The 27,013-nt window shown below is 44.3% G+C and overlaps 1 protein-coding gene across 7 annotated transcripts in view; it reads right to left on the minus strand.

Moving 5' to 3' along the window:
- The window catches only part of GAK (cyclin G associated kinase), a 609,434-nt gene that overhangs the window by 52,542 nt on the left and 529,879 nt on the right, over positions 1–27,013 (minus strand). For 6 of the 7 annotated variants that reach the window (XM_073684861.1, XM_073684827.1, XM_073684837.1 and 3 more), the window contains one exon: positions 4,411–4,548. The exons of the other annotated variant lie outside the window; for it this stretch is intronic. In XM_073684861.1, the coding sequence (XP_073540962.1) occupies positions 4,411–4,548 (138 nt within the window). The remainder of the gene's footprint in view (positions 1–4,410; positions 4,549–27,013) is intronic. 7 annotated transcript variants of the gene reach the window in all.

Raw genomic sequence — 27,013 nt, forward strand, 5'->3', positions numbered from 1 at the left:
GGATGCACGGGAGAAATCTTGTATTCAATTGTGATCAGAGGAAATAAGAGGGGAGTAAAGAAGGAGATCTTGGGAGGATGCGTGCGGGTATCTACTGGGAGACTAGGTCAGAGATATATGGAGGAGACAGGTTGTGAATGGCTTTGTATGCCATGGTTAGGGTTTTGAACTGGAGTCTCTGGGTAATGGGGAGCCAGTGAAGAGATTGAATGAGAGGAGAGGCGGTGAATAGTGAGGGGACAGGTGGATTAGTCGGGCAGCAGAGTTTAGGATAGATTGGAGGGGTGCAAGAGTGTTGGAAGGGTGGCCACAGAGCAGGAGGTTGCAGTAGTCGAGGTGGGAGATGATGAGAGCGTGCACTAGTGTTTTTGCATATTCATGGTTGAGGAATGAGAGGATCCGGGAGATATTTTTAAGTTGGAGTTGGCAGAAAGTGTAAAGGGTTTGGATATGTGGTTTGAAGGAGAGGTCAGAGTCCAGGGGTATCCCAAGGCAGCGAGCTTGAGAGACTGGGGAGAGTTGACAGCAATTGACATAGGTCAGTTGGGGGGGGGGGGGGTTGAGTGAGATGGCGGAAAGATGATGAATTCTGTTTTATCTATGTTAAGTTTCAGAAATCTAGCAGATAAGAAGGATGAAATAGTGGACATAGTGGGATTTTAGTTAGTAGGGAGGAGACATCGGTTCCAGAGAGGTAGATCTGTGTCTCATCGGCATAGAGGTGATACTGAAAGCTATGAGCTGTCCCAAGCCTAAGGTGTAGATGGAGAAGAGCAGGGGTCCTAAAGCAGAACCTTGGGGAATATAGACAGATAAGGGGCGAGATGAGGAGGTGGTGTGTGCGTGGGAGACACTGAATGTCCGGTCTGTTAGGTATGAGGAGATCCAGGATAGGGCCAAGTCTGTGATGCCGAGAGATGAGAGAGTCTGTAGTAAGAGGGAATGGTCCACTGTGTCGAAGGCAGATGACAGTTCCAGGAGGAGGAGGACAGAGTAGTGTCGCTTGGATTTGGCAGTTAGCAGGTCGATGGTGACTTTAGTCATTGCAGTTTCAGTAGAATGGTGCGTCGGAAACCACATTGAAGGTGGTCAAAGAGGGAGCAGGAGGAGAGGTGGGAGGACAGTTCAGAATGGACGTGTTGTTCCAGTAGTTTTGAGGCATAGGGGAAAAGTGATATGGGGCGATAGCTAGTCAGAGAGGAAAGGTCAAGGGAGGGTTTTTTGAGGATGGGTGCGATTGAGGCATATTTGAAGCATGAAGGGAAGACGCCAGTTGTTAGTGACAGTTTGAAAAGGTGGGTTAGGGTTAGGATGAAGATAGTGGTGAGGTTTGAGATGAGGTGGGACGGGATTGCGTCAAGTTCACAGGTAGTGAGATGTGATTTGGAGAGTAAAGAGGAAAATTGATCTTCCGTAATGGTGGAGAAGGTGGTTTTGGAGGAGGAGGATTGAGTAGGTATGAGGAGGGGCTGTAGGGACTTTAAGCAAACTGATGGTGTCAATCTTCTCCTTGAATAATGAGGCAAAGTCTTTGGCTGAAATAAGAGGAGAGGGAGGAGGCACTGGGGGAAGCAGGAGAGAATTGAAGGTGTTGAATAGCTGTTTGGGGTTTTGAGACAGGGAGGATATCAGAGATGAGAAGTAGGTTTGTTTTGCTGCAGTGAGTGTGGACTTGAAGGTAGTGAGGGACTGTTTGAATGCGATGAAGTGCTCATTGGTGTGGGACCTTTTCCATCTACGCTCAGCTACCCTGGAGGCCCGTCGCAGTTCTTTAGTTAGGCTGGTGTGCCAAGGTTGCCTGTTGATTGTACAAGCTTTGGTATGTGTGAGGGGGAAGGAGGGACGAATTGAGAGCTGCAGCTGTTGTGATGTTGTATAAAGTAGCAGCAACGTCTGCATCATGTGAGGAACTAATGTCTGTAAGAGGGAGAAGGGATTCAGGAGAGTGAGTGTAGGTCAAGGTGTTAAAGATTTCTGCGAGCGTGTGCATTGGACATTTCTGAACGCAGGGATACCAAATATGTGTTTTATTTTTTCTTAATTGTTTTATTTTGAATGGGGCAAAAGGGGGGTGATTTAAACTTGTGTTTTTTTATTTATATATTTTTTTATTTTTACGGATTTCAATTGTCTCTTCAGGAAACATGAAGCTATGATCATCCGATCGCCTGTGCTACACAGCTACGCCTGTGCAGGATTCACTACTTTAGTGAATCCTGCTTTGAGCAGGGGGTTGGACCAGATGACCCAGGAGGTCCCTTCCAACTCTACCATTCTATGATTCTATGATTCTATGATTCTATGATTCTACACATAGCAGTGCTTGAGCATTGCTTTGTATAGCAGAAATCACAGGCCGGTGTTCATAGGAGATTCACATTGACAGGCACAGGGTGTTTACTGCAGACTTTCAGCTGTCATGACAACCAATCGGCGTCCCGCAATCACGAGACAGGGGTGCCAATGGGCGGGAATTGTGATGCGCTTCTGGCTGGTACGCGTAAAATGCCGCTGTCCGTGATTGACAGCAGCATTTAACTGGTTAACAGCTGTGAGTAGATCTCGGATCCACCCGCGACAGAGAGGCACATGGCAGATGATCAGAACAGCTGTCATGTGAGGGGAGAGATGTAAACTCAGCGTTGGAGCCCACATCAAAGGAAGGGACACGACCTTGAACGTACCTATACGTTCAAGGATCGTGAAGGTGTTCAAATGAGCTCTGTAGGCAAATTCTCAGGGAGATTTGAGTCTGGTCCATAGATCTTAACAGCTAATTAACATATAGGAAAAACATGGACTTCTCTGGAATAAGACAAAAGATCGCAGATACAAAGTTATTTTATTAAGCTTCCTATAACCTACATGCCCAAGTAGACTGCTTAGTAGATCCTACTGGCAAGTTCCCTCTAGCCATCAGTGGTTTGATCTGAGTCAATACTGATAGTACAGCAATTATACAGAGATAACTCAGCATTTGAAAAAACAACAGATGCAGACATGGAGACCAGTGAGCTATGATTAGTAGACTTGTGAAAGCTGATGATTTATAATGGTATCTCTTCAGAAGATTAAAAGGAGAGGCTGAGGTGAGCAGCTAAAGGCCCCGTCACACTTAGCGACGCTACAGCGATCCCAACAACGATACGACCTGTCAGGGATCGTTGCTGCGTCGCTATGTGATCGCTGGTGAGCTGTCAAACAGGCCCCTAGTAACCCGCTGTTTATCATGGTTACCAGCCTGATCGCTGGTCACACACAGCGATGTGTACTGACCAGCGGGAGGGCAACGACCAAAAAATGGTCCAGGACACTTTGCAGCGATCAGCGACCTCACAGCAGGGGCCTGATGGCTGCAAAGAGTCACACATAGCGACATCGCTGGTGAGGTCGCTGTTGCGTCACAAAAACCATGACTCAGCAGCGATCTCGCTAGCGATCTCGCTATGTGAGACGGGGGCTTAACTGCTACATATGTAAATGGTCTATCCAGAGGGTAAGAGGACTAGAACTCTAGTGCTACCTATTTTTAGGATTGCTACTTCCAATAGGTGGCACTAGAGTTCAAATCCTCTTCCTCTCAGAAGAGGCAATTTGCATATTTAATCTCCCAGAGCAGCATGCATAGCATATACATTTCCTCACTCTGACATGCCAAACCTGACATGTCACTCTCTACAAGGAGAAACATTACCCTTTAGATCCCAACTGTTGCATAGAAATTAATGGGATGGAAAGAGCTGACTTGGATGTTACGAGTTAACCCCTTTTCCTGGAATGTAATTAGTGTGCACTCAGGAACAGGCGTGAGAGGGCCTGGTTACATGGATATCATCTGTACACTTTCATTACAAAAGAATGAATGCAGATGGACAGCATTAAAATAAGCAAGCTTGCAATAGACTTTCTTTTTCTAACTAATTAAAGAAATCTAGGAAAAACAGTTTTAAAGGGAATATGTCAGCAGGCTTCCCAATGTAATCTGACATCAGAATGAGGTAGGGACAAAGAACCTGATTTCAGCCATGTATGACTTAGTTTACTGGGTGAAGCAGCTATAATAGAGTCAGATGTTGAGCTGTCTGTAACCCAGCCCACAAAACATCTTTATGTGTACATTGTATAGTAACAGAAAGCTGCTAATTAGTGCTGGGGAAGCGGTGTGGTTGGACTTGGATGCACAAGGCCAGTTGTCCCATAGTGATACTCTCCCACTGATAAAAACTGATTGTATTGAAACAGCAAAACACAGCCAAGTAAATTACACATCACTGTAATCAGGCTCTCTTCCCCTACATTATGGTGAGATCAGATTACCAAGCAAAAATCAGATGACAGATTACCCTTAACAAACTGACCCACTGTCATGTATAGGTATATAATCTTTATAAAAAGAGTAGCATCTTATACCTTCAAAAGGCGATTTCTTGGACTTTGGAAGAAACACATTGGGTTTAGAAGGCTCGTCCCATGAATTCCATCCTGCTAAAAGGTCTGGATTGCTGGCAGATGAAACTATTCTTGAGTGCGTCGTTGAGAAATTATCTTCTATATTTATATATAAAAGAAAAAAAATAGGTAAATTGTAAAACAGTGACTGGAATGGTACTACCAGTTTTCAGTGCAATTGTGCAGCCAGTATTCGTAATAAAGTATGGAATGATGAATTGTAAGCAACTGCTAACAAAGTATTTAATCCCTGGATACAAGGAATAGAGTTTAGATTATTAAAATGTAAGTCATTTTATTAAAGTTTTTTATATATTACAAGCACAGCATAGTGTGGCTGATTGGTGAGGTCCCGAGTCCCGGGACTCCCATCGATCAGCTAACTCCTTAACGACAGCTTTTTAACGGCGGCAGTTAAGAGACCTTATTCCTCAGCGCCCCCAGGCATCAGAAAATCTCCAGGGTTTAAGAACCCTGAAGATGATGATCAGGGCCAGTTTTTCTGGTCCCTTGTCACGTGATGGCTGTTATTGGGAGTACCAGGGTTATATAAGAAATTAGGTTCAGTTTACTAGTGTTAGATTAGGTTAGTTTTTTTTTTGTTTGGCAGACATATCCAATATACTAATGGCCCACAGAATGTTCATCGCCGAGCAGGCTTTCACCCTGCTTTGTTCTGGGAGTGAAACAAAATCTGCCTCTGAAGCAGAGCATTTTTCAGGGAGTGAAGACGACTCTTCCTCCACAAGATTCGACACCCACCGATGGTAGAGGAGTCAGCCGTCACTGCTGAAGCTTCAGATACAGGACCAAGTACCGCAGTCACCCCATCACTGTAGTATCACAACGATGCATTTTCCAATCAAATCCTTCCTTTTTCAGCAGCCCTTGGTATAAAAGTTGATGTAACTAATTATACCCCCTTTGATTTTTTCAAAATTTTTGTTAGCCCAAAAATTGGTCCTACAATTGATTGCGCACCAAAACAAATTTACCAAAAACCCACTGCCCTTCATTCCGTTCATGGATCCCCACAAATGTCCCTGAAATGAAAAAAAAATTTGGGCCATACCCTCAACAAAAAAAGAAACACTCCTCTCCTACAGGGCAACAGAATCTGTCCACAACACCCCTGTATTTGCAGCTATCATGTTCTGAGCCCGTTATGAAGCCCTAATGAGATTCCTCCATTTTACTGACAATTCCCAAGCCCCCCCAAAGAAATTACCCCAACTACGATCGCCTGAACAAACTAAGACCCCTAATTTTCCTCCTTAAAGATTCATTTCTAAATTTCTGTAACCCAGAGGAAAATGTTGGGGTCAAAGAGTCCCTCATGAGTTTCAAGGGCCGTTTATCATTCTGCCAATTTATCCCCTCCAAGGGCGCCAAATATGGTATAAAACTGTACAATATGTGAGAGCACAACAGGCTACACATCCACCTTTCTAATTTACAAAGGTAGGGACCTCCAAACTTCCCCCAGACAATTAGCATCCCAGGTAAAATTGTCTGGCAAATAAGGACGTCCTTTCTTCACCAAGGGTACCACGTGTACACAGACAATTATTACACTAGAACTAACAACTTGCTCACACTCAAAGTGCAAAAGAAGGAGCAATGAAGCGATCCATGAAATTAAAACCAAATATTTATCGAGTTAAATTAGGAATATAATAAAAAATGTACCAAAAAGGGGACATAGGAATAGCAAAAAGAGTAAATATCAGCAATATCATAAATATTCACTCATACAGGGCATTCAATATCAAAGCATTAGGGTACTACACTGCTCAAAAAATTAAAGGGAACAGTTAAACAACAGAATATAACTCCAAGTAAATCAAACTTCTGTGAAATCAAACTGTCCACTTAGGAAGCAACACTGATTGACAATCAATTTCACATGCTGTTGTGCAAATGGAATAGACAATAGATGGAAATTATTGGCAATTATAAGACACACTCAATAAAGGAGTGTTTCTGCAGGTGGGGACCACAGACCACATCTCAGTACCAATGCTTTCTGGCTGATGTTTTGGTCACTTTTGAATGTTGGTTGTGCTTTCACACTCGTGGTAGCATGAGACGGACTCTACAACCCACAGAAGTTGCTCAGGTAGTGCAGCTCATCCAGGATGGCACATCAATGTGAGCTGTGGCAAGAAGGTTAGCTGTGTCTGTCAGCGTAGTGTCCAGAGGCTGAAGGCGCTACCAGGACACAGGCCAGTACACCAGGAGACGTGGAGGGGACCATAGGAGGGCAACAACCCAACAGTAGGACCGCTACCTCCGCCTTTGTGCAAGGAGGAACACTGCCAGGGCCCTGCAAAATGACCTCCAGCAGGCCACAAATGTGCATGTGTCTGCACAAACGGTTAGAAATAGACTCCATGAGGGTGGTATGAGGGCCCGACATCCACAGATAGGAGTTGTGCTCACAGCCCAACACCATGCAGGACGCATGGCATTTGCCACAGAACACCAAGATTGGCAAAGTCACCACTGGTGTCCTGTGCTCTTCACAGATGAAAGCAGGTTCACACTGAGCACATGTGACAGAGTCTGGGCCGCACAGCCCTCCATGTGCTCGTCAGAGGTAGCCTGACTGCCATTAGGTACCGAGATGAGATCCTCAGACCCCCTTTGAGACCATATGCTGGGGCGGTTGGCCCTGGGTTCCTCCTAATGCAGGATAATGCCAGACCTCATGTGGCTGGAGTGTGTCAGCAGTTCCTGCAAGATAAAGGCATTGAAGCAATGGACTGGCCCGTCCGTTCCCCACACCTGAATCTGATTGAGCACATCTGGGACATCATGTCTTGCTCTATCCACCAGCATCACTTTGCACCACAGACTGTCCAGGAGTTAGTGAATGCTTTAGTCCAGGTCTGGGAGGAGATCCCACAGGAGACCATCCGCAACCTCATCAGGAGCATGCCCAGGCGTTGTAGGGAGGTCATACAGGCACGTGGAGGCCACACACAATACTGAGCCTCATTTTGACTTGTTTTAAGGACATTACATCAAAGTTGGATCAGCCAGTAGTGTGTTTTTCCACTTTAATTTTGGGGGTGACTCCAAATCCAGGCCTCCATTGGTTAATAAATTTGATTTCCATTGATGATTTGTGTGTGATTTTGTTGTCAGCACATTCAACTTTGTACAGAACAAAGTATTCAATGAGAATATTTCATTCATTCAGATCTAGGACGTATTATTTGAGTGTTCCCTCTATTTTTTTGAGCAGTGTATTATGACCCCCCTGTATGTGCGATAAAACAAGGGACTAAACTGTGGGTATGGTAATGTCTGGAATGAGCCAATAACCTAAGAATAGATTGAATATTCAGTATATACAGTACAGACCAAAAGTTTGGACACACCTTCTCATTAAAAGATTTTTCTGTATTTTCATGACTATGAAATTTGTACATTCACACTGAAGGCATCAAAACTATGAATTAACACATGTGGAATTATATGCTTAACAATAAAGTGTGAAACAACTGAAAATATGTCCTATATTCTAGGTTCTTCAAAGTAACCACCTTTTGCTTTGATGACTGCTTTGCACACTCTTGGCATTCTCTTGATGAGCTTCAAGAGGTAGTCACCGGAAATGGTCTTCCAACAATCTTGAAGGAGTTCCCAGAGATGCTTAGCACTTGTTGGCCCTTTTGCCTTCACTCTGCGGTCCAGCTCACCCCAAACCATCTCGATTGGGTTCAGGTCTAGTGACTGTGGAGGCCAGTTCATCTGGCGTAGCACCCCATCACTCTCCTTCTTGGTAAAATAGCCCTTACACAGCCTGGAGGTGTGTTTGGGGTCATTGTCCTGTTGAAAAATAAATGATGGTCCAACTAAAAGCAAACCAGATAGAATAGCATGCCGCTGCAAGATGCTGTGGTAGCCATGCTGGTTCAGTATGCCTTCAATTTTGAATAAATCCCCAACAGTGTCACCAGCAAAGCGCCCCCACACCATCACACTTTCTCCTCCATGCTTCATGGTGGGAACCAGGCATGTAGAGTCCATCCGTTCACCTTTTCTGCGTCGCGCAAAGACACGGTGGTTGGAACCAAAGATCTCAAATTTGGACTCATCAGACCAAAGCACAGATTTCCACTGGTCTAAAGTCAATTCCTTGTGTTCTTTAGCCCAAACAAGTTTCTTCTGCTTGTTGCCTGTCCTTAGCAGTGGTTTCCTATCAGCTATTTTACCATGAAGGCCTGCTGCACAAAGTCTCCTCTTAACAGTTGTTGAAGAGATGTGTCTGCTGCTAGAGCTCTGTGTGGCATTGACCTGGTCTCTAATCTGAGCTGCTGTTAACCTGTGATTTCTGAGGCTGGTGACTCGGATAAACTTATCCTCAGAAGCAGAGGTGACTCTTGGTCTTCCTTTCCTGGGGCGGTCCTCATGTGAGCCAGTTTCTTTGTAGCGCTTGATGGTTTTTGCAACTGCACTTGGGGACACTTTCAAATTTTTCCCAATTTTTCGGACTGACTGACCTTCATTTCTTAAAGTAATGATGGCCACTCATTTTTCTTTACTTAGCTGCTTTTTTCTTGCCTTAATACAAATTCTAACAGTCTATTCAGTAGGACTATCAGCTGTGTATCCAACAGACTTCTGCACAACACAACTAATGGTCCCAACCCCATTTATAAGGCAAGAAATCCCACTTATTAAACCTGACAGGGCACACCTGTGAAGTGAAAACCATTTCTGGTGACTACCTCTTGAAGCTCATCAAGAGAATGCCAAGAGTGTGCAAAGCTGTCATCAAAGCAAAAGGTGGCTACTTTGAAGAACCTAGAATATAAGACATATTTTCAGTTGTTTCACACTTTTTTGTTAAGTATATAATTCCACATGTGGTAATTCATAGTTTTGATGCTTTCAGTGTGAATGTACAATTTTCATAGTCAAGAAAATAAAGAAAAATCTTAAATGAGAAGGTGTGTCCAAACTTTTGGTCTGTACTGTATGTATATATATATACATATATATATATATATATACACACACACACACACACACATTATATATATATATATATATACATACACAGTACAGACCAAAAGTTTGGACACACCTTCTCATTTAAAGATTTTTCTGCATTTTCATGACTTTAAAAATTGTACATTCACACTGAAGGTATCAAAACTATGAATTAACACATGTGGAATTATATACTTAACAAAAAAGTGTGAAACAACTGAAAATATGTCTTATATTCTAGGTTCTTCAAAGTAGCCACCTTTTGCTTTGATGACTGCTTTGCACACTCTTGGCATTCTCTTGATGAGCTTCAAGAGGTAGTCACCGGAAATGGTTTTCACTTCACAGGTGTGCCCTGTCAGGTTTAATAAGTGGGATTTCTTGCCTTATAAATGGAGTTGGGGCCATCAGTTGTGTTGTGCAGAAGTCTGGTGGATACACAGCTAATAGTCCTACTGAATAGACTGTTAGAATTTGTAATATGGCAAGAAAAAAGCAGCTAAGTAAAGAAAAACGAGTGGCCATCATTACTTTAAGAAATGAAGGTCAGTCAGTCCGAAAAATTGGGAAACTTTGAAAGTGTCCCCAAGTGCAGTTGCAAAAACCATCAAGCGCTACAAAGAACCTAGCTCACATGAGGACCACCCCAGGAAAGGAAGACCAAGAGTCACCTCTGCTTCTGAGGATAAGTTTATCCGAGTCACCAGCCTCAGAAATTGCAGGTTAACAGCAGATCAGATTAGAGACCGGGTCAATGCCACACAGAGTTCTAGCAGCCGACACATCTCTACAACAACTGTTAAGAGGAGACTTTGTGCAGCAGGCCTTCATGGTAAAATAGCTGCTAGGAAACCACTGCTAAGGACAGGCAACAAGCAGAAGAGACTTGTTTGGGCTAAAGAACACAAGGAATGGACATTAGACCAGTGGAAATCTGTGCTTTGGTCTGATGAGTCCAAATTTGAGATCTTTGGTTCCAACCACCGTGTCTTTGTGCGACGCAGAAAAGGTGAACGGATGGACTCTACATGCCTGGTTCCCACCATGAAGCATGGATGAGGAGGTGTGATAGTGTGGGGGTGCTTTGCTGGTGACTCTGTTGGGGATTTATTCAAAATTGAAGGCATACTAAACCAGCATGGCTACCACAGCATCTTGCAGCGGCATGCTATTCCATCCGGTTTGCGTTTAGTTGGACCATCATTTATTTTTCAACAGGACAATGACCCCAAACACACCTCCAGGCTGTGTAAGGGCTATTTGACCAAGAAGGAGAGTGATGTGGTGCTATGCCAGATGACCTGGCCTCCACAGTCACCAGACCTGAACCATATCGAGATGGTTTGGGGTGAGCTGGACCGCAGAGTGAAGGCTAAGCGTCTCTGGGAACTCCTTCAAGATTGTTGGAAGACCATTTCCGGTGACTACCTCTTGAAGCTCATCAAGAGAATGCCAAGAGTGTGCAAAGCAGTCATCAAATCAAAAGGTGGCTACTTTGAATAACCTAGAATATAAGACATATTTTCAGTTGTTTCACACTTTTTTGTTAAGTATATAATTCCACATGTGTTAATTCATAGTTTTGATGACTTTGAAAATTGTACATTCACACCGAAGGCATTAAAATACAGAAAAATCTTTAAATGAGAAGGTGTGTCCAAACTTTTGGTCTGTACTGTATATACACACACACATATATACACAAATTTTGGTGGAAAATAAGTAATTGGTCAATTACAAACGTTCATCTCAATACTTTGTTATATATCCTTTGTTGGCAATGACAGAGATCAAACGTTTTCTTTAAGTCTTCACAAGGTTGGCACACACTGTTGCTGATATGTTGGCCCATTCCTCCATGCAGATCTCCTCTAGAGCAGTGATATTTTGGGGCTGTCGCTGGGCAACAAAGACTTTCAACTCCCTCCAAAGGTTTTCTATAGGGTTTAGATCTGGAGACTAGCTAGGCCACTCCAGGACCTTGAAATGCTTCTTACGAAGCCACTCCTTCGTTGCCCTGGCTGTGTGCTTGGGATCATTGCCATGCTGAAAGACCCAGCCACGTTTCATCTTCAATGCCATTGCAGATGGAAGGAGGTTTGCACTCAAAATTTCACGATACATGGCCCCATTCATTCTTTCATGTACACGGATCAGTCGTCCTGGCCCCTTGGCAGAGAAACAACCCCAAAGCATGATGTTGCCACCCCCATGCTTCACAGTAGGTATGGCGTTCTTTGGAAGCAACTCAGCATTCTTTCTCCTCCAAACACGACGAGTTGTGTTTCTACCAAACAGTTCTACTTTGGTTTCATCTGACCATATGACATTCTCCTAATACTCTTCTGGATCATCCAAATGCTCTCTAGCAAACTTCAGACGAGCTCGGACAAGTAATTGCTTAAGCAGGGGGACACGTCTGGCACTGCAAGATCCGAGTCCCTGGCAGCGTAGTGTGTTACTGATGGTAGCCTGTGTAACGTTGGTCCCAGCTCTCTGCAGGTCATTCACTAGGTCCCCCCGTGTGGTTCTGGGATTTTTGCTCACCGTTCTTGAGATCATTTTGACCCCATGGGGTGAGATCTTGTGTGGAGCCCCAGATTGAGAGAGATTATCAGTGGTCTTGTATGTCTTCCATTTTCTAATTATTGCTACCACAGTTGATTTATTCACACCAAGCTGCTTACCTATTGCAGATTCAGTCTTCCCAGCCTGGTGCAGGGATACAATTTTGTTCCTGATGTCCTGCGACAGCTCTTTGGCCTTCACCAAAGTAGAGTTTGGAGTGTGACCGTTTGAGGTTGCGGACAGGTGTCTTTTATACTGATAACAAATTCAAACAGGTGCCAGTACTACAGGTAATGAGTGGAGGACAATGGAGCCTCTTAAAGAAGAAGAAGTTACAGGTCTGTGAGAGCCAGAAATCTTGATTGTCTGTAATTGATTAAATACTTATTTTCCAACAAAATTTGAAAAAAATTTCTTTCCAAATCAGACAATGTGATTTTCAAGATTTATTTTTTCATTTTGTCTCTCATAGTTAAGGTTTACCTATGATGTCAATTACAGGCCTCTCTCATCTTTTTAAGTGGGAGAACTTGCCCAATTGGTGGCTGACTAAACACTTTTTTTTTGGGTGACCTTATGCCATTCCTGGCACAAAAATTTAAGCAGTTCTTCTTTGTTTGATGGCTTGTGACTATCCATCTTTCTCTTGATTACATTCCAGGATTTCAATGGGGTTCAGGTCTGGAGATTGGGCTGGCCATGACAGGGTCTTGATGTGGTGCTCCTTCATCCACACACTGATTGACCTAGCTGTGTGGCATGGGGCATTGTCCTGCTGGAAAAAAACAGTCCTCAGAGTTGGGGAACATTGCCTGAGCAGAATTTCACAGTGGGTGCAAGACACTGTGGCTTGTATGCTTCTCCAGGTCTCCGTCTAACCATTAGACGACCAGGTGTTGGGCAAAGCTGAAAATTAGACTCATCAGATAAGATTACCTAACTCCAGTCCTCTATGGTCCAATCCTTATGGTCTTTGGTAAACTTCAGCCTGGCTCTCTTTTGTTTCTCATTGATGAAAGGCTTTTTTCTAGCTTTACATGACTTGAGGCTTGCCTCTGAGAGCCTGTTATGAACTGTTCTTGCCGTGCACTTCACCCCAGCTGCCATATGCCATTCCTTTTGTAGGTCACTTGATGTCATCCTGCGGTTGCTGAATGACATTCGAATAAGAGGACGTTCATCCCAGCCAGTGGAGAGTCGCTTTCGCCCTCTGCCGGTCTGTAGCTTTGTTGTCCCCAATGTCTGCTGCTTGACCTTATTGTAATGGACTGGCGTCTTCGAAATTTTGAGGATGGAGGCAACATGATGCTCACTGTATCCCTCTGCTAGTAAAGCCATAATTGAGCCCTTCTTTTCCTCACTCAAGACTTTTCTTTTCAACTCCTTTGGCATGGTTAAAAGTTATTGTTTCATTCAAATTACTTTTGGGTTATTCCTAGCACTTGTTTTGCCATCCAGCTTGTCCTATTGGAAGAGGATTGTGAAGTGTTTTTTATACTTTTCCTCGTTACATAAGACTTGGTTCAGATGATCACCTAATCAGAAGCACATTAAGTAGAATGACTAGTACTTTGGTTGGAATTCAACTCACACTGGAATGGAATGGCTGTCAGACATGTAGAGATGGTTATTTTTAGAAAATTGTGCAGAGGTCTCTTAATTTTTGCGAGAGCTATACACATACACACACATATATATTCTATACATACATATACACACACACATAATATATATATATATATATATGAATGAACCAAGGTCCTAATAAGTTGGTAAAAAGGACAAAATGGAGGTATGTCAGAAATAAAATACCTGACTGATAAGTATACCTGTACAACGGGCACCTGTGACCAGTAAGACAGTTGCAGTCAAATATATGGCTATCAAAATGAACTGAAAATATCTATGAATTAGCTGGTACAGAGTACAGATTACGGAGGTCCCATTCAGCTGGTTTTAAGTCCCCTACCCAAACGCGCGTTTCGACACAAGCGTCTTCCAGGGGCGTGTCAGGGTGAGGGAAGGAGGTTCATTTAAAGGGCGCTCAATCAGATTCCGCTCTGAGGAGGTCCGCCCACCAGTGACATCGGCGGCGCATGTCATCACCGCCCGCCTTCCGGGTATAACCAACTTCCTAGAGACGCTCATTGACACACAAGCATGTCAGTGTGTGTCTCTCATAGGAAGTATCCAGGGCTGGGAGGCAGCGCATGCTGATATTTACCTCAATACATATTTAGTTTTAATCTAATATGATTCATGGACATTAGCATTTCATTATTATACTAATATCCCCTTACAAATAACTCCACGCTGTAAACACGGGCGTGTGGGACAGTCAGGAAAAACAAAGTAGGGCGTCATTCTCACTTGCAAGTGACCAAGTTCTTGCAGTGAAGTGGAATGACATGAAGGACATGAACATGCCGACTATTCTACATGCGGTCATCACTGTGATGGTCAGAGACAGAGGCGCCACCAGAAAAGGTGGGTTGTCAGACCAGGTGTTTCAACCATACCTAGTGAAGCGTAAGACCAGGGCTTGGTATAAAAAGGTAGCAACCTACCTAAACCAAATTGTTACCTATAACAGTTTTGTCCTGCACAAAAAATGACAAGGAGCGATTACTTTCCTCCAGCTCTAGGAGAAAATTTTAGAGTGTCTCATATTTGACTCAATGGCACAGGAGGCAGCCTTTGAGTCTGAAGAAGTCTGGGGACTTGCAGAGCGTCATTTTATTTGCCCCATCCATGCCACTCCCACCCAAAATTATCCCCAAAAAAGATGCTGGGTTTAGAAACAGTTTCACTAGTGCTGCTGACAATAGATGTGTCAGTCAGCAGTTCGCTACTGTGAAGAAAAAAAAAAACAGATAAAGAGGGTTGGGGTTGGGCTGGGGTTGGCCCGGGGTTAGGGTTAGCCCAGGGTTAGGGTTGGCCCAAAGTTGGGGTTAAGGTTAGCCCAGGGTTGGGGTTAGGGTTAGCCTAGGGTTAGGCTTGATGAGAATTGTTTTACCAATAATTTGATAGATGTCTCGTCAGTTAGTCACGTTAAAAAATATAAAAACAAATAAAATGGCCTGTCACACTTATATTGTAGAAGAAGCATATGCCCTGTTATGTTCGGACAGTGACGAAAGTGCAATGTCAGATGGAGATGTGGATTTTGAGGGCTTTAGTAACGGCGACAGTGATGGCTCAGAAATGAGCAGTGATTCTGGTCCATCCTCAAACACTAGGACCAATACAACAATAGGGGCAAATAGCGCTACTGGAAAAACGTCTACAAATCAGGGAACACTGCTAAGTACAAGTGCTGTCCCTAGTGCTAGTGAACTGGCGCACGCAAATATACAAGAGGGCTTTGCCACTTGATACAGAATTTCCCAGATGGGAGGCTTCGGATTTGGCTGCTCCATTCAACCCTGATTTCAACGCCATTCCTGGTATAAATGTGGAGGTGGAAGATTTTGGACTAATTAATTTTTTTTAATTGTTTTGGACAGATAGCTTGCTAAAGCATATTGTCGTGCAAACAAATTTATACACGTCCCAATTTATCATCCAGAATCCACGATCCTATTATGCTAGGGAAAATTTAAGGACACCAACTAATGTCTCGGAAATTAAAAACATTAAGGACTTAAATTTCCTGTCATTCTTCCTAGGACCCGTTATGAAATGCTCATGAGGTTTTGGCATTTTAATGACAATAGTTAATGCCTGCCCAGAAATGCACCAGAACATGACCGATCATATAAAATAAGACCCATCATTGAAGCCTTGACAGAAAAATTTTTAAGGCTCTACACCCCAACGCAAAGCATTTCTCTAAAAACTCCAAGGAAGACTGCACCTCAAGCTATTTATCCAATCTAAGAGGGAAAGGTTCGGAATAAAGCTCTATAAAATGTGCGAAAGTTCAACCAGATACACATCAGATTTTCAGATTTATAAGGGGAAAGACAGCCAACTAAACCCACCAGGATGCCCTACTTATCTGGGGACATCTGGAAAAAATTTTGGGAGCTAATAAGTCAATTTTTACAAAAGTGAACAGTCCAGAGAAAGCACTCTGGACTGAAAGGTCCCAGCACTCACTTGAGAAGATTAATTAATTAGTTTATTCCACATGAAGAAATGGCAAAACATTAGAAATTAATTAATCTTCTCAAGTGAGTGCGGGGACCTGTTTTTTCAATTTTTACAAAAAGACTACAATCTGCATGTGGACAACTACTACACCAGCATACCCCTATTTAAAAGTCTGGTTAAACACAACATAGGAGCTTGTGGGACCACTCGTAAAAAGTGTCAGGGGTTTCCACAACCATTGGTCAACCAAAAGTTCTAAAAGGGGTAGCCAGGGGCTGTACGCAATGGAGAGGTGCTTGCCCTCAAGTAGAACTAGGATCCTCTACTCCGAAGCAAAAACCTGTGTCAGTCATTGACTACAACAAATACATGGGAGGTGTGGACCTTGCAGACCAGGTATCAAAAAATTCATATACCTGGTATAAAAAGTTAGTCATTTATTTGTTTCAGGTGGCCACATACAAATTCTTTTGTGGCATACAAAAAAGCAGGAAATTCAGATACTTTTCTTGATTATCAAGAAAAGGTAATTGAAAATCTTGTTTTTGAAAATGTTAGCCCCACTCATCCATTAGAATCTGGGGATGTGAAAAGACTCACTTTTCTGAATCCCCAAAATAGATGTTGTGTATGTACCAAGAGAGGAATGAGGCATGATAGCCGCTACTATTGCCCACAATGCCCAGCATTGCCAGCCTTATGCCTCACTGATCATTTTAAAATCTTCAACACAGAACCACATTTTTAAACTGTAAAAATGTATCCCATTTGGTCATTCAAGAATTAGGTTTATTTAGTGAATGACACATTCGAGTAACATAGTTTTTAAGGTTGAAGGAAGACCAAGTCCATCTAGTTCAACCCATAACCTAACATATTGATCCAGAGGAAGGCAAAAAAAACCCACGTGGCAAACACTAAGCTCCACATTGGGGAAAAAAATTCCTTCCTGAGTCCATGCGACAATCAGACTAGTTCCCTGGATCAACGCCCTATCAACGAATCTAGTATATATAACTTGCAATATTATACTTTTCAAGAAAGGCATCCATGCCCTTCTTAAATTTTAGTAGTGAATCACTCATTACATCATCATGCGGCAGAGAGTTCCATAGTCTCACTGCTCTTACAGTAAAGAATCCGCGTCTGTGATTATGATTAACCCTTCTTTCCTCCAGACGTAGAAGATGCCCCCTTGTTTCCGTCTCTGGCCTCAGAGTAAAAAGTTCAGTAGAAAGGTCTTTGTACTGTCCCCTCATATACTTGTACATAGTAATAAGATCACCCCTAAGCCTTCGTTTTTCCAAACTAAATAACCCCAAGTGTAATATCCTGTCTTGGTATTGCAGACCCCCCAGTCCTCTAATAACCGTGGTCGCTCTTCTCTGCACCCGCTCAAGTTCAGCTATGTCTTTCTTATACACCGGAGACCAGAATTGTACACAGTATTCTAAGTGTGGTCGCACTAGTGACTTGTAAAGAGGTAAAATTATGTTCTCCTCATGAGTATCTAGTACTCTTTTAATGCATCCCATTATTTTATTTGCCTTTGCAGCAGCTGCCTGACACTGGCCTCTAAACGTGAGCTTGTCGACCACCAATACACCCAGGTCATTTTCAGTGACAGTTTTGCCCAGTGTTTTACAATTAAGCATATAATTATACATTTTATTTCCTCTGCCCAAGTGCATTACCTTACATTTCTCCCCATTAAAGCTCATTTGCCATTTATCAGCCCAAGCTTCTAGATTACATAGATCCTCCTGTAATATAAAATTGTCTTCCTCTGTATTGATTACCCTGCAGAGTTTAGTGTCATCTGCAAATATTGAAATACTACTCTGTATGCCCCCTACAAGGTCATTAATAAATATGTTAAAAAGAAGCGGGCCCAATACTGACCCCCTGTGGTACCCCACTGTTAACTGTGACCCAGTCTGAGTGTGTTCCATTAATAACCACCCTTTGTTTCCTATCATTGAGCCAGTTCTTAACCTACTTACATAAAATAAGAACAATGGGGATAGGGGAAAATATATGCATCAACCTTTTGTGTGGAACCGTATCAAAAGCTTTCGAAAAGTCCATATACTGGATTTCCTTGGTCCAGACCGGAACTTACATCTTCATAAAAGCTGATCAGATTAGTTTGACAGGAACGGTCCCTCGTAAACCCATGTTGATATTGGGTCATGAGGTTATTCTTCTTCAGATACTCTATTATAGCATCTCTTAGGAAACCCTCCAGGATTTTACCCACAGTAGAGGTTAAGCTTACTGGCCTATAATTTCCAAGTTCGGTTTTTGTCCCCTTTTTGAATATTGGCACCACATTTGCTATACGCCAGTCCTGTGGTACAGACATTGTTATTATGGAATCATTAAAGATTAAAAATAATGGTCTATCTATGACGTTACTTAATTCCTGCAGTACTTGCGGGTATATCCCATCCAGGCCCGGGGATGTCAACTTTAGTGATTTTTAGACGCCGCTGTACTTCCTGCTGGGTTAAGCAAGTGACATTTAATGGAGAATTTTTGTTATCACTGATCATGTTTTCTATCATGGGATTTTCTTGTGTAAATACTGTTGAAAAAAAAACATTAACATATTGGCTTTGTCCTCATCCTCATCCACCATTTCACCCAGACTATTTTTAAGGGGGCCAACACTATCATTTTTTAGTCTTTTACTATTTATGTAGTTATAGAATATTTTGGGATTATTTTTACTTTCTCTGGCAATGAGTCTCTCTGTCTCAATCTTTGCTGCTTTGATTTGGTTTTTACAGAATTTATTTAATTTTCTGTATTTATTTAATGCCTCATCACTACCTACTTGCTTTAGTTCTCTAAATGCTTTCTTTTTCTCACTTATTACGCCCCTTACAGCTCTCTTTAGCCATAGTGGTTTCCTCCTGTTTCTAGCCTGTTTATTCCCATAGAGTATATATTGTGCACATGTCCTATTCAGAATGCTAATAAATGTCTCCCATTTGCTTTGAGTAGTTTTATGTCTCAGGATATCGTCCCAGTTTATTGCACTAAAATCATCTCTTAATCGTTGGAAATTTGCCTTCCTGAAGTTTAGTGTCCTTGTAACCCCTCTACTACACATCTTATTAAAGGATAAATGAAAGCTTAATATTTTGTGATCACTATTACCCAAGTGACCCCCATCTAGAATATTTAATATGCGGTCTGGCCTGTTGGTTAATATTAGGTCTAGCAGTGCCCCCTTCTTGTTGGGTCCTGAACCAGTTGTGAAAGGTAATAGTCTCATAGTTGTCAAAAACCTATTACCTTTGCTTGAACTACAGGTTTCTGTTCCCCAATGTATTTCAGGGTAGTTGAAGTCCCCCATAATAATGACTTCTCCTTGGGTCGCTGCTTCAGAGTAGCACTCTCTTAATTTCCATGAGGGGCGGGGGGGTTCTCCAGAATCTAAAACTTCCACTGTGTGCTTGTTTCTGGAAATCATCCATGGAGTTAAAATGGTCACTAAACCCATAGTCGAATGGGGATTCTGCTGTTCTGGCACTTAGCGGCTCTGAAAAGTGCCAGAATAACAGAATTCCCCCTGAAGTGACCCTGAAGTGACCCCATTTTGCAAATGACACCCCTCTGGGAATTCATCTATGGATGAAGTGACCATTTACCTATTTTCCCATGTAAAATCTGAGGTTAAAACAACATTTTAGTGGTAAAAGAGTGGTAATTATTTTTTCTTTTCTGCCCAATGGTATAAATTTCCATGGAACAGCTGTGGTGTCAGTATGGTCACTGCACTACTTGATGAACTCACACAGAGGAGTGGGTTGTAAAATGCGTTCACTTTTGGGGGGTGTCAGGGATCACCACAGCGACGACACCAGAGAGATCACGCAATATCTCACAGTGCTGTCACGCTGTCAGTATTTTGTCCGGAGTGGCGAGCTCAGGATCCAGACCACTCACTCCTTGGGCATCGGCAAGCATGGAGAAAGCGTATGGTGTCACACCTCCAAATTCCAGCTCCAGGAACATGTGCGTACGCCCCGTACGGTTGCTGCTGGCGGCATGATAGCCCGATTATTAATATGATTCGCTGCCACCACCGGCCGAGTTTGAAATATAATATAGGCCTGGCCAGACGCCTGCGTTTTGGTAGCGCATATGGATTCAGGGGAGGGAACGATTACAGGACAAAAGAAACAGAACTATTACATTTTGTATTTAATTCAAACGGGAGGCAGTGTTTAAGAAAACTATATACAAGGATGTTACAAAGGAGACATTAAAATAAGTAATCAGTTACATAAAATAAACAGGATAAAAGAAGACAACTTACTCTATAAAGATCGCTGCGACGATTCAATATGGGTGGAGGAGGGGCTCCCCAGTTTGATTTGAGTGTTATCGAATGTGACCCGTTGCTTATAATCCCCTGGCAATGAGTGCTCCTCTATTGTCCATGGGTTCTCTTATACCTAAGGGGAGATCCGTCCACACCCCCCTTGTGGTGACATCATGTGGGCCGGTCTCCAGCCTGTACATTTTTATTGAAAACGCTAACTTCTGCAATGACCCATCGCTCGTTGATCGCAGTAGCTTGCAAATGACGCTATTTTTTCCCGTTATGATTTTACCTTCATTAAGAGACCACACATCGCATAGCTGCAGTCTGCTATTCTGGTGTTTTTGCGCTACAGCTCTCTGATTTGGCTTGCAACAATGAAAAACTATGTATGCATTCCTCGGCTGTTTGTCACTAACAATATAGGTCCCATTATTGCCGAACGTATGGAACTCACTATATTTCATGTCGGAGTGTCTATGGATTTCTTCTTTGAAGCTCGGTAAGCAAGCTCCAACAGTTGCACACAAATTATTGCAATCTTGCCACTAATTACCCCCTGCATCTTTCAGGGACAGGATGCTCGCATTCTAAGTAGCTTGGTGGCACCTATTGGCTGCCATTTGTTTGTGTAAGCTCTTACTCATAGCTGTGTAAATTGGGGCTTTGTGCTGAGATTTTTATTGAGACAGCTTGGTACTGACAAAAGGGAGAAATGGTCAATATCCACGTCAGGGAAATATTGGAGAACATTTTCCTGACATCAATATCTCCCTGACATAGGGGTTCTGCTGTTCTGGCACCTCAGAGGCTCTGACAATGTGACATGTCACCCACAAACCGTTCCAGCAAAATCTGCTCTCCAATATGGCGCTCCTTCCCTCCTGAGATTTGCACTGTTGCTAAAATGGAGTTTTTAACCACATATGGGGCATCGGCGTACTCAGGAGAAATAGCACAATCCATTTTCTCCTCTTATACTTGTGACAATGAGAAAATTGAGGCTAAAGCAACTTTTTCATGAAAAAAAACATATTTAATTTTCACGTCACAATATTTTAAAATTCTGTGAGGCACCTTTGGTATCAAGATGGTCATGACACCAGCAGATGGATACCTCAAGGGGTGTAGTTTCCAAACTGGGGTCACTTGTAGGGGGTTTTCACTGTTTAGGCGCATCAGTGTCTCCCAAATGCAACATGGTGTCCGCTATCGATTCCAGCCAATTTTGCATTCCAAAAGTCAAATGGCGCTCCTTCCCTTCCGAGCAATGGTGTGCGCCCAAACAGTGGTTTTCCACCACATATGCACGCTGTGGGTATCAGAGTGCTCAGGAGAAATTGCACAACAAATTTTGGGGTCCATTTTTTCCTGTTACCCTTGCGAAAATAAAAAAAAATAGGCTCTAAAGTAAAATTTTGCTAAAAAAAAGTTAAAAGGTTCATTTTTTCTTTCCACATAACATTAATTCCTGTGAAGCACCTGAAGGGTTAATAAATTTCTGGAATGTGGTTTTGAGCACCTTGAGGAGTGTAGTTTTTAGAATGGTGTCACTTTTGGTTATTTTCTGTCATAAAAGCCCCTCAAAGTCACTTCAAATGTGATGTGGTCCCTAAAAAAATGGTTTTGTAATTTTTAGTGGAAAAATGAGAAATCTCTGGTCAACTTTTAACCCTTCTAACTTCCTAACAAAAAAAAATTTTGGTTCCAAAATTGTGCTGATGTAAAGTAGACATGTGGGAAATGTTATTTATTAACTATTTTGTGTGACATATCTCTCTGATTTAAGGGCACAAAAATTAAAAGTTTGAAAATAGCAAAATCCTCTAAATATTAGCCAAATTTCCGATTTTTTCACAAATAAACGCCAGTCATATCAAATAAATTTTTACCACTACCATGAAGTACAATATGCCACGAAAAAATGCTCTCAGAATCACCGGGATCAGTTCCAGAGTAATTACCTCAAAGTGACAGTGGTCAGAATTGTAAAATTTGGCCGGGTCATGAAGGTAAAAACAGGCTCGGGTGTGAAGGGGTTAACGATTCCAGGACTTGATCACTCACATACTAAACTATTAGGCTATGTTCAGAAGTGGCGTTTTTCATGCTCTTGACAGTAAAAAAGAATAGTCAAAAATGCAGGTTTTGTTGAGTTTTTGCAGCATTTTATGCGGCATTTTTGTCAGTGTTCATTTGTCTCATGTGCATGCTGATAACGTTTAGTGCAGAAAAAAATTACCTAATTCAACTTCAACTTTTGGCACCAAAAACATAACAAAACCTGATAACTGCTTTTTGGTTGAGTTTTTGCACTGTGTTTGCACTTACCCATTGCTTTCTATGGGTGAAAAAATGCTGCAACAGAAAGAAGTAACATGCTGCATTTTGCAAAAACTAAGGTCTTTGACAAAATACTGAGGACAAAAAAACCAAGCTGTGTGATTGGGATTTCTGAAATCCTAGACTTTGCTGGAACTGTAAAACGCAGCTGAAAACTTGCATAAAAAAAAGCACCACAAAACACTGCAAAAACGCCACGTGTGAACATAGTCTTAAACAAATTCTCGTCCACATGCCTATGTCCGTATACTCCAGAATGTTGACCCCACAAATGTTGTTGAGAAGTCAGGTCATCTGACAATTAATTGATCACACTCAAACATTTTTGACCATTTATCTTAGTTTGACTGTTTATACCACTGTCTTGATGCATAAATTCTTGTTTCTGTTAGGGGGAGCGGTTGCAGACAACTTTATTTAATGGAACGCAACTGACCCCGGGGTCCGCGATGCAGCCTAGAGGACTGCTGCCGAACACTTCCCGGGTGGAAAGGCAAACGACAACTAAAAGATAAACCATTCCGTGTTAACTACACACCGGACAGGGTATAGCGGTACGCACTATCTCCGTTTACTGCACGGAGGAGAGAGAGACCGGCGACGCACCTAACAGATATCTTAGCCCTTCGTGTTAACGCACACGGAAGGGTAAAACGGTACGCACAATCTTCAAGAACCGCAGGGAGACGTGCGTCCGTGGGAACAGCAGTAGCCCTGTCTTTGATACAGGCGCTACACTATGGGGATTGGCGCTAAAGCAGTTCACACAATCTCCAAGAACCGCAGGGAGACGTGTGACCGGACTATGAGCAGTAGCCCTGTCTTCGGTACAGGCGCTACGCTATAGGAGACGGTGCTAGCGTGCGGGTGATTCCCGCCGGGTAATCGAGCACTCAGCCGGCGTGCTACCGGAATGAGCAAACCCGCTCTATTTAGCTCACAGGTGGCTCGGGGTGTAAGGCGAACCCCCTGGTTAGAGCCAGTCAGCGAGGCGAAGCTACCTGCCTAAAGCTATTGCTCTTTGAGCCCGGCCTGCCTAGCTAAAGCTATGGCTCTTTGAGCCCGGCCTGCCTAACTAAAGCTATGGCTCTTTGAGCCCAGAGTAAGCGTGCACACCAAACAGCTAGCTCAAATGATCTGAGCGCGCAGCCATGTTTGTGGGCGGGCCTTTTAAAGACTAAGCCCTGCCCAGCGACGCGCTATTGGTGACGTTACCCGTGAACCAATCAGGGAGTGCCAGGTCACAGAGTCAGGTGGGTGCCAACCCACCAATCATGATCCGCCAGGTCACGGACATGCTCAGTGCGGCGAATCCAGGACTTAGACTCCACGAGCCCTGTCTCCCTCTGCAGCCTATGCTCAACAATGCTGGGCACAAATGCCTGGGAGACAATCTGCAGGGCTTGTGGAACAGCTAGGCGTTGGGACTGACAACAATGCTGAGCAGTATCAGCCCTGGCTGGCCTGGAATGGGAGACAACAGAAGGTCCTGGACCCATTTCAAATCCAGCCCCAGACCGACGCCTAACAGTTTCCATTTATATTACTTATATATTTACTGTATATTGGTTATACGGGCATGATCATTTTATTGGAGGTTGACTAATAATGAGGCTGTTCTGTACTTATACACTATGGGCTTTACTGCATGGTTCTTTCCAAACCTCCTGTACCAGACAATACTTTCAGGATTCTGTACGGGATTGGTTGTTTTATGAACATAGGGGTTCCTACCTTGGCGAGCGGGAGCCTGCTATGGTGTACCACGTCTGTTGGCACATTCGTCTCTCATATAGGGGTTGATGGAGCTAAAGGGACGATGTAAAGATAAACCTGTCATTCTAGCCCTGTTGGTCTTCTTTCATCTGTCGAATAAACTCAGCTTTGCCTCATAGTTGGCTGCATTTTCCTCCAAATTTTGCCCTTCACTCCAGTACAGTTTATTCTTCCTGCTACAATATAAGCAATTGCAAGACAACTGTTTTGTTAGCAAGACAAAGTTTTATAATCTGCAGATATGTTTTTAGGGGCATGCCTCCCTCTGTAAGTAATAATTCCTAGAAGGGTTTTCTTGTTTGCTAGCTCAGTGTCTCTGTAAGCTTTGAATGGGTCCTAGAATTCCATCAATTTTATCCTAAAGATCAAATGGTACGCCATCATATAGGCACAGCTGTGTGTCCAGTGCTCACATTGGGGCCATATTGGAAAAATTTATGAACACTGATAAACTAGTCTAATAAAATTTGAGATGTGTTCCTCAGAACCTCTTGCAAAAGGAGCCTCTGCCCAACAGCTCCGGCTCCAGCAGAACAGACTAGAGAGGCAGCTTACAGTATGGCCCCTGCCAGCACTCTCCCTGACCCCCTGCTCTTAGAACATGGCCCCTACCAGTGCTCTCCCTGCCCCCCTGCTCTTAGAACATGGCCTCTGCCAGTGCTCTCCTTGACCCCCTGCTCTTAGAACATGGCCCCTAACAGTGCTCTCCCTGCCCCCCTGCTCTTAGAACATGGCCCCTACCAGTGCTCTCCCTGCCCCCCTGCTCTTAGAACAGGGTCCCTACCAGTGCTCTCCCTGACCCCCTGCTCTTAGAACATGGCCTCTGCCAGTGCTCTCCCTGCCCCCCTGCTCTTAGAACATGACCTCTGCCAGTGCTCTCCCTGCCCCCCTGCTATTAGAACATGGCCTCTGCCAGTGCTCTCCCTGCCCCCCTGCTATTAGAACATGGCCTCTGCCAGTGCTCTCCCTGCCCCCCTGCTCTTAGAACATGGCCTCTGCCAGTGCGCTCCCTGCCTCCCTGCTCTTAGAACGTGGCCCCTGTTCTCCCTGCTCTTAGAACGTGGCCCCTGTTCTCCCTGCTCTTAGAACGTGGCCCCTGTTCTCCCTGCCTCCCTGCTCTTAGAACGTGGCCCCTGCTCTCCCTGCTCTTAGAACGTGGCCCCTGCTCTCCCTGCCTCCCTGCTCTTAGAACGTGGCCGCTGTTCTCCCTGCTCTTAGAACGTGGCCCCTGTTCTCCCTGCCCTTAGAACGTGGCCCCCGCTCTCCCTGCCTCCCTGCTCTTAGAACATGGCCCCTGCTCTCCCTGCCTCCCTGCTCTTAGAACATAGCCCCTGCTCTCCCTGCTCTTAGAACATGGCCACTGCTCTCCCTGCTCTTAGAACGTGGCCCCCGCTCTCCCTGCTCTTAGAACGTGGCCCCTGTTCTCCCTGCCTCCCTGCTCTTAGAACGTGGCCCCCGCTCTTCCTGCCTCCCTGCTCTTAGAACGTGGCCCCTGCTCTCCCTGCCTCCCTGCTCTTAGAACGTGGCCCCTGTTCTCCCTGCCTCCCTGCTCTTAGAAGGTGGCCCCTGCTCTCCCTGCTCATAGAAAGTGGCCCCTGCTCTCCCTGCTCTTAGAACGTGGCCCCTGCTCTCCCTGCTCTTAGAACGTGGCCCCTGTTCTCCCTGCTCTTAGAACGTGGCCCCTGTTCTCCCTGCCCTTAGAACGTGGCCCCTGCCTCCCTGCTCTTAGAACATGGCCCCTGCTCTCCCTGCTCTTAGAACATGGCCCCTGCTCTCCCTGCCTCCCTGCTCTTAGAACGTGGCCCCTGTTCTCCCTGCCTCCCTGCTCTTAGAACGTGGCCCCCGCTCTCCCTGCCTCCCTGCTCTTAGAACATGGCCCCTGCTCTCCCTGCCTCCCTGCTCTTAGAAGGTGGCCCCTGTTCTCCCTGCCTCCCTACTCTTAGAACGTGGCCCCTGCTCTCCCTGCTCTTAGAAAGTGGCCCCTGCTCTCCCTGCTCTTAGTACGTGGCCCCCGTTCTCCCTGCCTCCCTGCTCTTAGAACGTGGCCCCTGCTCTCCCTGCCCGCCTGCTCTTAGAACGTGGCCCCTGCTCTCCCTGCCTCCCTGCTCTTAGAACGTGGCCCCTGTTCTCCCTTCTCTTAGAACGTGGCCCCTGTTCTCCCTGCCTCCCTGCTCTTAGAACGTGGCCCCCGCTCTCCCTGGTCTTAGAACGTGGCCCTGTTCTCCCTGCCTCCCTGCTCTTAGAACGTGGACCCCGCTCTCCCTGCTTCCCTGCTCTTAGAACATGGCCCCTGCTCTCCCTGCCTCCCTGCTCTTAGAACGTGGCCCCTGCTCTCCCTGCTCTTAGAACATGGCCCCTGCTCTCCCTGCTCTTAGAACATGGCCCCTGCTCTCCCTGCTCTTAGAACGTGGCCCCTGCTCTCCCTGCTCTTAGAACGTGGCC

Source organism: Phyllobates terribilis, unplaced genomic scaffold (genome assembly GCF_046119375.1).
Source record: "Phyllobates terribilis strain yellow unplaced genomic scaffold, ASM4611937v1 Scaffold_1__5_contigs__length_1240528914, whole genome shotgun sequence".
NCBI lineage: Eukaryota > Metazoa > Chordata > Amphibia > Anura > Dendrobatidae > Phyllobates > Phyllobates terribilis.